Source organism: Pinus tabuliformis, chromosome 2_2 (assembly GCF_031772625.1).
Source record: "Pinus tabuliformis cultivar Carrire ecotype Pingquan chromosome 2_2, CPIR1, whole genome shotgun sequence".
NCBI classification, from domain to species: domain Eukaryota; kingdom Viridiplantae; phylum Streptophyta; class Pinopsida; order Pinales; family Pinaceae; genus Pinus; species Pinus tabuliformis.
Window position 1 is genome coordinate 219,087,883 of NC_142300.1, and position 13,397 is coordinate 219,101,279.

The 13,397-nt window shown below is 38.3% G+C and overlaps 1 protein-coding gene across 1 annotated transcript; it reads right to left on the reverse strand.

The window, feature by feature from the left end:
• Positions 1–5,423: 5,423 nt before the first annotated feature.
• On the reverse strand, positions 5,424–7,839 carry LOC149192099 (uncharacterized). The gene is made up of 2 exons (XM_089404476.1): positions 7,118–7,839; positions 5,424–6,206 (listed from the first exon to the last, which is right to left on the reverse strand). Exons 1-2 carry the CDS (start codon positions 7,559–7,561, stop codon positions 5,580–5,582), a joined length of 1,071 nt encoding a protein of 356 aa, XP_089260602.1. The 5' UTR covers positions 7,562–7,839; the 3' UTR covers positions 5,424–5,579.
• Between the last annotated feature and the right edge of the window lie 5,558 nt (positions 7,840–13,397).

Sequence of the window (13,397 nt, forward strand, 5' to 3'; positions counted from 1 at the left end):
AGTAAGAAAACTTATCAAAGGCCCCATGCTCATTCCAAGAATTTGTCATTTTACTCATAGAATGTATTATTTTTGCTTTTCATGCTCAAGTCCAACAGTTCTATCCTTGTCATACCCAGGGCTCTTGTATCCTTTGGGGGCATCAATTATGTCAGAGACCATTCCATGCCAATAAGGTGAGCAAAGAACATTGAATGGTATCCCACATGCATAAAGAAACCAGTAAATTTTTAAATCCACATCATTCCTACACCCTTCATCAAGGAAATCTGATATGGTTCTACGCCTTAAAGAGATGTTTGTTCCTGTGCCTCCATATCCACTGCCATGGGAGGATATTGATGGAGTTCTTTGTGCATGTGATTGTGAGTTATGTTCAAAGAAACCCTTTGATTTTTTAGATTTGTATTGGGTTCCTCCTCTTCCCTTATGTATTTCACTCTTTGTATTGTTGACACACTTACACAAGCTTTGATTCCTATTTGTTTATCTCCATCCCATGGCCTTTTCCCACAGAGGTGCCTTCTGGCACTGGTGTATGAACCTGTGTAAGTGTTGTTGCAATGGGTGCATTTAAATTTAGTGGTTCCACCCCCTTTCCTCGCTTCAGGCCTAGAAACATAGTTCCACAATGGGGTTTGGTCGTGTTTAGTTTTTGTTCCCTCATCATCTCCACTCTCTTCCTCCTCACCAAGGTACTCCTCTCTAGGGTTTTCATCAAATCCACTACAACCCACTTCTTCATCCTCTTCATCATGATCAACCCTCCTTCTTCTACTCTCCAACACCATAATAACAAAAAAAGGAACCAAAAAGAAGTAAATGCCAAGCCATATAGCCATGATGTTTGAAGTTTTGAGTCTGCAGAAAAATGGAGGAATGGGAATGGGAAATAGAGAAGAGAACATTTGTATTTAGCAATGAACATATAAAAAACAAAAATGCTAGATCAGAGTGTAGATCGTACCTCTTTGGCCTTTAATCCCAAGCTCCAATCACCCTTGCAAGCTCCTCAAGCTCCTTCAATCTCCCTCCTCAACTCAAGTTCCAAGCTCCTCTCTCTTGTTCTCTTCACCAAAGACAAATGGTAAATAATGGGAGGTGAGAGTGCCTTTTAATCTTTTCCCCCTCCTCTTCCCTCCCTGTCTGCCGGTCGACCATCCCCGTGCATCACGCAGCCCTTTTCGCCCGCCGACAAGAGCAAAATTTTAAAACAGGGAGCGGTCAGAGCGATCGCTCCCCAACTGCTCCCTCTTTTAAATTTTCGCTCCCGAAGCGAAAGGGAGCGGTCAAGGAGCGACTGCTCTTGACCACTCCCTAAATCGCTCCCAAAAAATCAGGGGGTGAACTTTTTTTAAGGGAGCGATTTCGAGAGAGGGTTCGAAGGGGGGAGGGGCACTCCCCCGCAACCATGGAATTATTTATTAATAATAGCACAAGATGTGTTATCCCCTTGACATACTGATCTCTGACTACTCCATGAAACTCACACAACGCAACCGTGGAACAAGGTAAGGTTGGAACAAAGCTATGCAACAAGGTACCCATATGGCTAAGGTATTCATGAACCATCAATGCCAAACAATGGATCGACGAACCAATCCATCATATACCCATGAACATATGCTGGAAAATAACACTCAATTTTATCAAAGCAAATGCAGTTTTAACAGGTTCAGTTTTTTCTTTACACATTTCTATCTGCTCTTTGCATACCGGTGTATAGTACCAACCACCAAGATTACATGCCATATCCAATTAGACATCGCCCATATGCCACCCTAAAGCCATTAGACCGTATTCCTTTTATCTCAACCTACCATCTTATCATAACATTCATTATATGGTTTATGTTAGCAAAGTCAAATGATATATTTCGAACACATGCTACAAGTTGTGCACCTGCAAGATATTATTCCATATTTCCAACCTCCTTTTCAAGAAGACGTGGTGCTAAATATCAAGACAAGGACCACCAAAAATAGGTAGACTGCAATAAATCTAGTCTGCAGAAAAACGAGCATATCTTCCCAAGCTAAGTGGATCTTAAAATACACATTTATGATTTCAGAAGTGGCTTCCCTATTTATAACAAAACTGAGGACAATTTCATGTTAACCAAGGATTATATGATAAGCACTTTGAGTTTTCTTCACGAATTGTATAGTAGATCTTAAGTGTGTGATTTTGCAGATTCTCGTGTACTGATATGTGTCCTTAGTAAGATGCTTTAGTAGAAGGGACATCTGGTGTTTTTGTATTTCTTACATCTATATGGCACCTTAGATTTGTAACTTGCTTAGAGACTTTTGACGGTAACTTAGTGTCATTCTTCGAAGACAGGCCTTCACCGTTGAAGCCTATATTCTTTCAAGCAAGTGCGCATTTATGTTTCAAGTGTACATACAAGCCTAAAGTTAACGAATATATCATCTTGCATTTTTTGAACAAGTTTTTCTCCTTTACACTCAACAATATATATTTTACATTTGCTCATATTGCTCCATCTTTGGCCCTTATCACTTAGTGAACACTGCAAAGTTGCAAACAAATATTCACTGCCATTGTCACACCTAAGTTTCCTAAGAGATTTCCCTATCTAATTCTCAGCCAAAGCTGGGAATAATTTTAATGAATCTAAAACTTCTCATTTATTCTTAACAAAAGCAATTGAAATTGTACATCCTAGATCCATCTTAAATCCGGATCTACCAAGCGCCAAGAGGGATCAAATCCAGAGTGAAGAGGGATCTAAGGTGGTACTCATGCATTCTATAATGGATTTCCACAAGCCTTTCAATAGGCTTCATCAAAACAAATACCATGCGCTTGTAAACCACCATCAGTAAACCCATCAAATGACTAACTCAAACTATGCCACATAACATTTTACAACATCGCTGCCACACTGGGCTATAGAGCACCACTCGACCCACTAGATGCATCATCAATGGATGTAACAAAGTACATTGCACCACCATGTCGTATAATTTGCAATGGTTCACATATATGACTCCTTGTGTGAATCAGTTCAAAAAGTTCTTTAAAAGAATCATTGGTATCTTTAAAGAATTGTCCTAGTGATGCCTCCCACACAATTATTTTTCTAACAACTGCAAAAGTTTTAATGGATCCACATCTCACCCATTGCCAAGTTCCCCCTCACCCCCCTCATCTCTGGTACTTTCTACATACTTAGATGGACCAGTCTACAGTGTCACAACTCCACTTTACATAACCAACTTGTTGAGACTAGCATGGTCTTTTATGGGAATAGAATTACAGCGATAAGTATGTACAAGTTATTTTACTGTGTTCCTTCTACAATTAGTCGTCACCAAGCCTACGTTACAAGTTACAACACAAATATTGATGTTGAACTCAATTTTCAATCCAAAATCTACAAATTCTTCTTAAAGAAAGTATTTTTCAAGCTTAACCACATGCAGCACAGCATTAAGTCTCTTACAAGCCCTATTTGAAACTTAAAACATTATGGGGCCTGTCCCTACAACCTTATTGCTTCCATCATTCGTCAAGAAAGCATACTTGCCATGGGGAGAGGGATCATATGTCACAAGCCACTCTCCATGTAAAGTGATAAGCTATGTAACACTCGAATCCAGGAACAGAGCTTCACCTCCTCCCACTCAAGTTGACACGTCGACCATAAATAGTATTTCATCTTTATTACACAACCACAACTTACTTTTCTTCTTCTCATCTAAAATCCTCTTCTTACATTTACTGTAAAGTGATTTAACTCTTTGTAGTGGCAAATATTCGAATTTTGTAGTGGTACATATTCGGATTTTGCAAAGTAGGCAGCAATTTTACTTTACACCTCCTCTGAGAATTCATGATAAGAAATTCTAACACGCCGCATTTAGACTGTAGTTGCAAAAGCAACCTTGGAAAATTTAAATTTAGATAACATGCACTTCGAATAAAAGAAGTATTGACTTAAATAAGCAAAATGCCTTGGTAATTGAGCCGAGAGGCTCATTCTACAGCCCAGTATGAGGGGATGTGTAAGTTGGTCCGTCTGTCTGTGCCCCTTTAAAATAAAAATAAAAATTAAATAGAAAAATAATGTTCGCTAGAATTAGAAAAAATGAATATGCTGTGAAGTAACTAGAAGTAAAAAAATGTGTGAATCAGATGCTTATATAGAAAAAAAATTAAGTTTTTTTTATGGTTAAATTTTTTATTTGGTCCTATATACACTCTAATTAACATTCAAAAATACAATTTAAACAATGAAAAATAACACATTGTATTTTGCACTCTAAAAAAGTTTGCACCTGAAGAAATTTGATCCCTCTCAGCTCATATTAGATCCGTACTAAAGATGGACCTATACTGGTATAAAGAGAGCTTTGAAGTGAAATTTACCAAAGGAACAGTTACCATACATGGAAAGTTGGTAACTAGATCTTTGAAATAATCGTGGAAAGCTATTGTCCATTAAGAGAAAGCCAGAGTTGCAAAAACACGACAACACAATGTGGTTATATCCCTATGAGAGATGCTGATTCCATAAGCAACGTAACCATGTAAGGCTCCTTCGTCAATGCATAAAACTCCCTTTTATAATTGCAACAGATATAAAGATATAGCTGCACTGGCAGCGATGTAAAGACTATGGAGTAACAATCCATCAACAGCATGAGAAATGAATACAACATTGTGACTGAAAATCTACAGCCAAATATCTTCAATAGAGATTACACTGAATAAACGTTGTCAGCTGCCGCAACAAAGCTAGTGGTGAATGGAGAGAATCAATTGGTTATTAAAGCTTCAAAAGGTTTACAAAGCAACTACCCTTAATTTTCCCAAAAAAATTGCAGCAGACAGATTGGATTCCACACGCATTTAGCTTGCATAAAGTTTGCACTGTTTGGTTTAGGGATCTTCAAAGTTATTTAAGATAACAAGGAAGAAAAAAAAATTGACTGTTTGTCGCATCGCTTCCCGTCAAACATTACAATAAGTACAAAAACATTAGTGATTACAGAGTCATGAAAGAAGCCCGTCAAAAGAAGCAAATCAGGTATCAATAAGTGAACGCGGGACTTCATTCTAAATTTCCATTTTGTTATCAATGAGAATACCTATGGAAGGAAAATAAACTTAAAGGTAATTAGTAATGTGCACTTAAGCAACCCGACTTTTGTTTGATAGGGTTCTGTCTCACTGCAAATGAAGTCACATGAAGCAATCCAATCAACTTTTCAATGTTCATAGATTCTTGAGCGAGTTAGCGTCCTTGATTCTATCCAATTCAATCAACAGCCTAATTAAGGTCATAAATATTGCCCATACTTTGACCTCTTATTTAGATTTGACTTCCAAATTAAGTTTATTGGCATACTCAAGTATTGTCACCACAATGTTAAAATAAAGAGCTAAACAAAATCTTCAGATTCAAAGTCCAATTCTGAGAAGTACTCAGTTTTATTATTAACCAATTGTTCAAAAGGTCAACTGCTTTGACTGGAGCCCTATAAATGTTTTGGCTCCCTGTGGTTGACCTATTCATAAAATACATTTTTACAAGAAGCGAACATCAGACGTTAGGACCGAGAACCGACTTTTTTCAACTCTCTTGTATTTTCTTCGCTCGTAATACGCAATTCAATACGGAGGTTGGTCAACAAACGATGATTTTCCGAGCTTAAGAAGCTTGGATTCTGAGCATAAATGGCCTTTAACACATTACGATATGCCTGTAACTCCCTCTCATGTGTTTTTATTCTTTGCTCAATGACTTCTGTTGTATCACTATGCTTAAACCGTTTGACTTTGTTGCATTTTCCATTTTGAATGCCACTGAATGTTCCATCTCTTTTCTCATCATGGACATAAGGTCTTTTGACTCCTTTCAAATGAGGGACATGTAAATTACTTCTCCCAGACACGGCTTCATCATTATTTAATCCATTTTCATGATTAGAAAACTTGGACGTTCTTGAATCTCTGATAACTTCCTTAGCATTGAGAAAATTTGAGCATTCTTGAGATTTCAGTGTTACCCTCATTCCTATCAAGCCACATTGTCTTCTCTGCTTGTCAACTTCGTGTTCAGGCTGCTGTTGGGATTGCACGTCAGCTTGCATATCTCCAGGAGATGATGCTACAGAAGTTTGCTCACTGTTTTCAGCCACGGCACAATTTCCATCATAGATGGCATCACCTGATTGCTACAAGAAAGGAAAGGGAATACATTAGCCATTCTATCATGGAAGGACTCAAGGTCCCCCAATTTCATAATATAAAGTTTTGAGACAACTCCTAAACCCAGGAAAAATATTTTAGTAGGTTAAAATTCTGTATCTGATCCATCCATCTCTCCTAGACATTGTCCAAAATATACAAGTTATTAAAGTGAATTACGTTAATCTTACAAGGCAAGGATTAATGTTTTCACATAGGCAGGAATGTGAAAAGATAAACCCGCCTACAAGGCAGTAAGTCTAACCAAACCTACTTGTACAGTGAATGCCCGTCATGCAGATAAATATAATGAAGTTTCAGATCTGCGTCACTATCATCTTTTGGAACCCTAATTTAACTCTAAACAAAAAGACATTACAGATTCCGAAGTTTTCTGAAAAGCTTGAAATTTGAGCTGTAAAAGTAAATGGGCATTGATTTTCATTTTGACTTGCTGAAACTTAACGTTCAAACGTAACTTTAGACTTCATGATCATTAAGCAGGGAAGAAGTTTACATTCACGCAATAGATGATGTAATGGACTAGGTTTACCAAATTACTTATAAACAAAGAATCTGAACCCTAGGTTACAAAATTACTTATAAACAACGAATCCGAATGACTTTCGATACACAAACTATTTTAATCGTTCTCTTTTAAAATAACTTTTCCAAAACAAAGAGAGTATGAATATAAAAAGGCCATTAATTCACATCAGGAAAAACAACCTCTTTTTCCATGGATTTGGCTACGACCAATCTGATAACTCTAACTGGAATTAAAATTGATACTAGAAAGGAAAGTAAATTGAAATTAACTGGAAGTGAAATTGATGCTAGAAAATAAAGAAAATTGAAATTGAAGCTAGAAAAGAAGGAAAAAATTAAAAAGTGTTACCTGTGAGTATAACAGAGACCATCTTTCTTTGGACCATAGTTTAGCATCGCGTAGTTGGGAGAGATCAAATTCGTTACAGAGGCCAATGTGAGGATTATGGATTAAGAAATACTTCGCGGCGTGCAAGACTTGGATGACAGTGCCCAGCCACCAGCAACCTTTGTCATAAAATTCAACTACATCCCCAACAGAGTAAGAATCTTTCTCTGAGAAAGAGGGAGGAATGGGCCTCACTTGGGTGGCTGACACATCTTCTTCTGTCAACGGTTGTCCGTTGTCAGTGAGGAGTTCAAAATTGTAGGGGTCGTAGCGTATCTTGTAACGACGCCCTCGCCCAGGTGGCACATATACAGCCATGATGACTCCTTCCAGCCAAGCACTGCGATACCTATACTCATTACTCCGCACCTCCACTCTCAGCCCCAACATCAACCTGTTCAACATGCTTAATGCAACCCGCTGCACCCTGCAATCCAACAACTGCTAACGGTATCCGTTTCCTACGAGGACAGTGCTTAGTTTGGACAGGGGTTTTGTCACTGAAATGGAAAAATATAATTGGGAATATATCACTGGCTTCCTGCAATACCAAGAGGGGTCCAGTGTTTAACTGTGCAACAATGCATACATATTTAGAGAATTACAAGACCCACCATAATCACAAGCGTGTATTGTGATGACTATGGTGATGACAACCTGGCCAGGTAGCTTGTGGGGCGTCTCTTTTGGTCCCGTGGGGATTTTTATTACATATTTATTGAATTGGGATTTATTTTTTAAATAAATGGTGATGACTATGGTGATGACAACCTGGCCAGGTAGCTTGTAGGGCGTCTCTTTTGGTCCCGTGGGGATTTTTCTTTCAGTGTGAATTATTTTTTAAATAAATAAATTAGTAATGGTACCTAGGTGCAAAAGAACCCGATAGGAGTGGAGGGAATGTGGAAATTAGTAATGAATTAAATTTAGGATTATTATTTTTCAGAAAGAAATTGAGGGAATATAGCTTTTCATATTTATAATGGAGGCAATAATGCATAAGGAAAAGCTATGTATTCTCAACAATTTTGTTGTATATGTATATCAAATTACTTAAACTTAAAAAATATGCAGAAGTTTGATGCATCAATACAATGTATTATTTAGTTGTCTTGATTCCACAATAAACATTCCAAACTAAAAAAATATGAATATTGAAGAAGTTTGATGCATGAATACAATTTATTTTCTAGTCGTCCTGATTCTACAATATTTAGAATCAAAGTCAGTAATCCGGTAGAAATATTGTTTCATTGAAAACAGGGCAGCTTGAATGAAAGCATTGACTAAATGCTAAAAGATTAGCGAAGTAAAATCGGCCTGAATGAAAGCAATGACTAAATGCTAAAAGAATAGCGAAGTAAAATCGTCTTTTATAGTTGAAGAAATATTAGATAGGCATTCCCATCAAGTGAGAGGAGGCATTGCAACAAGTTCAACTATTTTGTACACAAGTTTTGACATGATAGTTTAACATTGTGTAGAAGATTTACACATAATACATCTTTTAAATTGTCCACGACATAGACATCAATATCCTTAATAGCTATGTAGAAGAACCCTTGGAACAAGTTTTCATCATTCTTCGGCAAATGCACCCCATTATGTAAACAATGAAATTTAATTCCTCTCTCTTTGTCAAGAAGAAAATCCTAATGAAGGAGGTAAGTGTCATTGTTAAATCAATCTTTGAGCATCTACATTACTATAAATGTAAAGGGGACAGCTTGATTTTGTTGAACTTGGAATGCCCATCGACATGTTTGAACAAGTATAAAATGGAAATAGACTAACTATATAAAAAGATGCAAAAACACTTAATATAGAAAACTAGTCAAATTCAACACTACTTGTTCAGAGAATGTACATAAGTTATTTGTTTGTAAAGTTTGGAAACATGTGAGAACATAGAAAGGCATAATAGTAAAGAAACATAGTTGAAGAGAGTGAAAACCAACGAATGTGCATGTATGTATGGGAGTTTTTTTACAAGACATTGTAAAGCGAGCAACAACTGACCAAAAAAAACGTATTGTTTGCTATCAAAGCAAAATCATGCAGTGGACTGAAAATAAATATGTTTGAAGTCGTTCAACAAAATTGCTTTGTTTTTTTGTAGGGAAAATTTTCTAGTTGTAAATACAAGATGATGTGTGGCATCTACAACACCAATTGAGATCTAGATTTGGGACACGGTCGAGATAATATGCTCGAAGTCACCTGTTCTCATGCCTTTCATGTGTATGGATGAGGACATGCATGAAAGCTTTAATCATTTTAAGTAGTTGGAGAGTTGGTCACATTCGGTATAGAGGTAAAGCAGGAGAGCATAGAAATTGTCCTTGTATATCTAAAAGAGCATCCTCATGTTCATGTATTTCACAACAAAATGTGTAGAGTTGGGAAGCATATTGTCCATCCTTCTATTTGTTCAAGCAAAGGAAAAGTGTATAAGCGAAAATGTATAATTTCATTTAATGAAAGGGAAAGCATAGAAGACAAGTAGTAGCAACCATTGCAAGTGAAAAGTATATTAGAAATAAAACAGGGAAAAAAAACACACATTTTTTAAGTTTTGTAAATGAGAGAGAAGGTGAAACATTTTCAAGTGAAATGAAGAGGTATGCAAGTTACCGAAAAGAGAATGTCTTCAAGTAAATGGACGCATAGATTTGGAGGTAAGGTAGGCTTCTTCCCTTTTTCTTCGTAGTACATAAGGATTTTCTTACATGCGTGAGTAGAAAGAGAAGGAGAAAGATGGAGAGATGCAAAGATCGTTCAATGGTCTAACTCTATAAATGGTTGTGAATGTTAGGCCCTCACAGTTAATGTTTCCAATGTCGATTGTTGCATTTTGTAATATCATGCCTTGTGATTTATGGATTGTTAGGGCCCATGCCATGCGAAAGGGCATTTGTGTCCGAGAGCCCCTTGTCACAGAGGGGATTGGGACATATTTTGGATTTGAAACATCCCATGGTGGACCTTTGTAGTGAATGAAATCAACAACAACAAACTATGGGAGTTCTGGGGGGCGAGAGCCAACTACATAGAAAATAGCAACAACGTTTCCAAGTGAACCATTGACAAGGCCTACTTCAACCCATAAGTTTCTTGTTAGAATGAATTGTTGTCCAATGTAAAGAAGAAATTTTGAAGCGAGTTACTCATCCTCCTTGTTAGCGGAGGGAAATTGTTTCCTTTACTCGGCTAGCAGCATGTAATTGGTAAGTTCAACTTTTTTAGCATGGTTTTATTGTGTAGTGCAACAAATTCATTAGTTGCATAGAATTGGTGAATGTCTGCAGCTCGTCTTGTGGAAGATTGGATTTTGTACATGCCATGAGAAGTTTCCAATCATCCAATGTCGAGGTTGCATTTTGAAGGTTGGAGAGGAGCTGGCGAAATGCAATTTGTTCAAGGCATTTGCCTTGTTGGCAAAATATTGTTGATAGTGTAACAATTGTATCGAAATTCTGCCAAAGAGCATTGCCACGAGACATGCCTACATATATTGGTGTATCTTTGACAGGTGGTAATTGCCCGAGGTCACCCACAAAGATTACAGAACGACCACCAAATGGGGTGTTTCTAATGGATGGGAATGCTTCTCGCAAACGTTCATCAATTTGAGCAAGCATTTTCGGACCAATGAAGCTCATCTCATCAATGAGAATGTATTTTACATGACAAAGTTTCTCTTGAAGGTTTAGTAGGGATTGACCTTCCAAAGGTTGCATAAAGGAGATAGGGATGCGAAGGCCAAAGTGTATTCTTACTCCATTTATGTGGAATGTCACAACACTGTTTTGAGCAAGCAAGAGTAGTGAGTTATCTCCATTGGTAGAGTTGGTTAGGAAGGCATTTTTGAGGCAATCAATTAGGAAATACTTGTCGGTGCCAACAGTGCCTTGGATGAGCATCTGCAGTGGTGTGGTGGAGGCACTACTAGAGAAGTGGGAAAAAATGATATTGAATGCCATGCTTTGTCTTGGGGACAAGGATGAATGGCGAGACAAATTTGTAGAGGGGAGTTGGCGAAGTTGTGTTGAGGAGCGGTTGAATTCTATGAAGCGAATGGTCGTTTCTTGCAAGTGTGAAGGGATAAGAGTATGGGCCCAATTATGGTTTGCAACAAAGTCATGGTGCCCAATCATTTCAAGCTCATAAAGGAGGATGTTGTTACCTGGGTGGAGTTGAGAGAGGAATTGCCATTCATCCATGTCCATGGTGCGGTGGGGGTGCATTTCAGTAGAAGAGTTGTCGTCAGAGTCGAAGAGGGGCATTTCTGCAGGGACTTAATGGACATGCCATGCAAAATACGTGTTGCTAATATGCTCCTAATGTGCAACAATTGCCTTGTTGGTTCCACCAATGTCGTTAGGCAATTTACAGAAAGGGCAGTACAAGAGTATTTCACTCTAGTAGAAGTCTACATAACATTCTCTATCTTTAGCTAGGATTGAGCTATAGCGAGGAATGAAGTGTACAACCATGGAAGGGAAGATGTGTTTCCATGGTGATGTCTTCCAATGGGAGGAGAACGAACAAGACCATGCGACTTCAATAAGAGACAATGTCTCAAGTGAATGAAGTCTTTGCATGTATGAGGTGATGAAGGGTGTTGTTGGAAGATGGGCATCCAAGTTTTGTGAAACACGTATGAAAACTTGTCTCTTAACATTAAGGGAGACAAAAGAGTGGTTGTATTGTGTGAGTGGGATTTTTTGGAGCATGTGGCATATTTCTTGTGCACCAATGTCCCTATTAGCAACTAACTCGGTTAGGAGTTTGCGGACAACAGTTACAGTAGGGGCATCGGGCAAGGAATTATGTGCAAGTTGTGCAAGCATTTGGTGGTAACTTTCAGATTTTGACTTTGTTTTCGCTGCATACTTGGAGATGTGGTTCAAAACAACATGTTGTGAGAAAACCGGTTGGAAGTCAATGTTGGCATGCCAAATTGCAAGCATGTGAGTGTTGTGGACATTGAGCTTGTCATAATTTCCAGTAGGAACATGTGTTTTACGACCGAAAGCATCGATGTGAATAGATGAGGACTCGTGTAGTTCCCGGGGAGCTCCATAGTGGCAAGTTGTAGAGTTATTCCTTTTACGAAGGCATGTAGAGGAATGAAAATTTGTGTGCCTTTGGACATAGTTCACAAGTTCCTCGTAGTCTTGGAGGTTGTTGGACATGAGGATTTAATTTGTTGTAAGGAGGCAGGGATCATGAACTGCTGAGCGGTGGAGCCCTAGATTTTTGTGATGGAGGGGACGATGGTTCCAAGCAATGACATATGTATCGAAGAAAGATTTGGCAGCACCAACGCTTGCTTCGTTAATCCAATCGAGTAGACTAAATACTTGCACCAAAATTCCTTTACAAGGAATCATTTTAGTAGGACCTCTTTTAAGAATATTATTGAATCTGCAATGGATGTATTGGGAGGCATGATGCTAGTTTGCAACAATGTTTTGGATTCTCCAACGAGTTTGATCATGTACATTAGATGGAGGGTTGGAAGGCATGGACATATGCAAGTCATGCCAATTGGTATCAACTTCACTTAGTGTGAAGAAGAAGGTAGGGCTACCTTGTTGAATGATCATGTTGCTAACCTCCCCTCTAGACCTGTTCCAAAAAGATCGGTTCCCTCATAGGGACAAGCCGAAGCACATAATCTAGTCTAGAATGGTTAAAGAAGGTAGTTGTTGAAGGTGGCAGTGAAGGTCTGCAATAGTTGTCAGCAAGTTATTTGCAATGTCCCTTTTAATGAAGACAAACTGTGATGGCACATGATAAGGTTGTAGAAGTTGAAGAGGAAGCCACATGGGGGGATGGTTTGTACAAGGGAGGTGGAAGGTGAAGAAAGGGTATGGTTTGGAAAGGATTGGTCAGCAAATGGACATGTAGGGGAAAATGGAGGAGGAGGGGTGGATGGAAGGGGAGGGAGACAAATATGGGAAGGCATGAAAGTGCGGGTTAGGTTGGGTTGAGAGGGGAGGTTGGATCAACGATTATTATAGAGAAGGCAACGTCATGCATTTATTCTATCCTTGTTAAGTGCGTAGTGTCATTATCGCTTTGCCTTCTACAATTCATTCTTTGGAGTGGTTTGCATAGCTAATTAAGAAAGAAAAGTATTGTCAAAGTTAGAGGCCAAAGTAAATTTGGAGAAAAGTCAAGTTAACCATGCATATCAAATGGAAAGTAGTTTATGGAGCGAAAAAATTGTTGG

Coding starts and splice junctions, on each gene's coding strand:
- LOC149192099 (XM_089404476.1), bottom strand. CDS start 7,561: ATGTTGAACAGGTTGATGTTGGGGCTGAGAGTGGAGGTGCGGAGTAAT. Junction 6,207..7,117: donor GGTCTCTGTTATACTCACAG/GTAACACTTTTT, acceptor CCTTTCTTGTAG/CAATCAGGTGATGCCATCTA.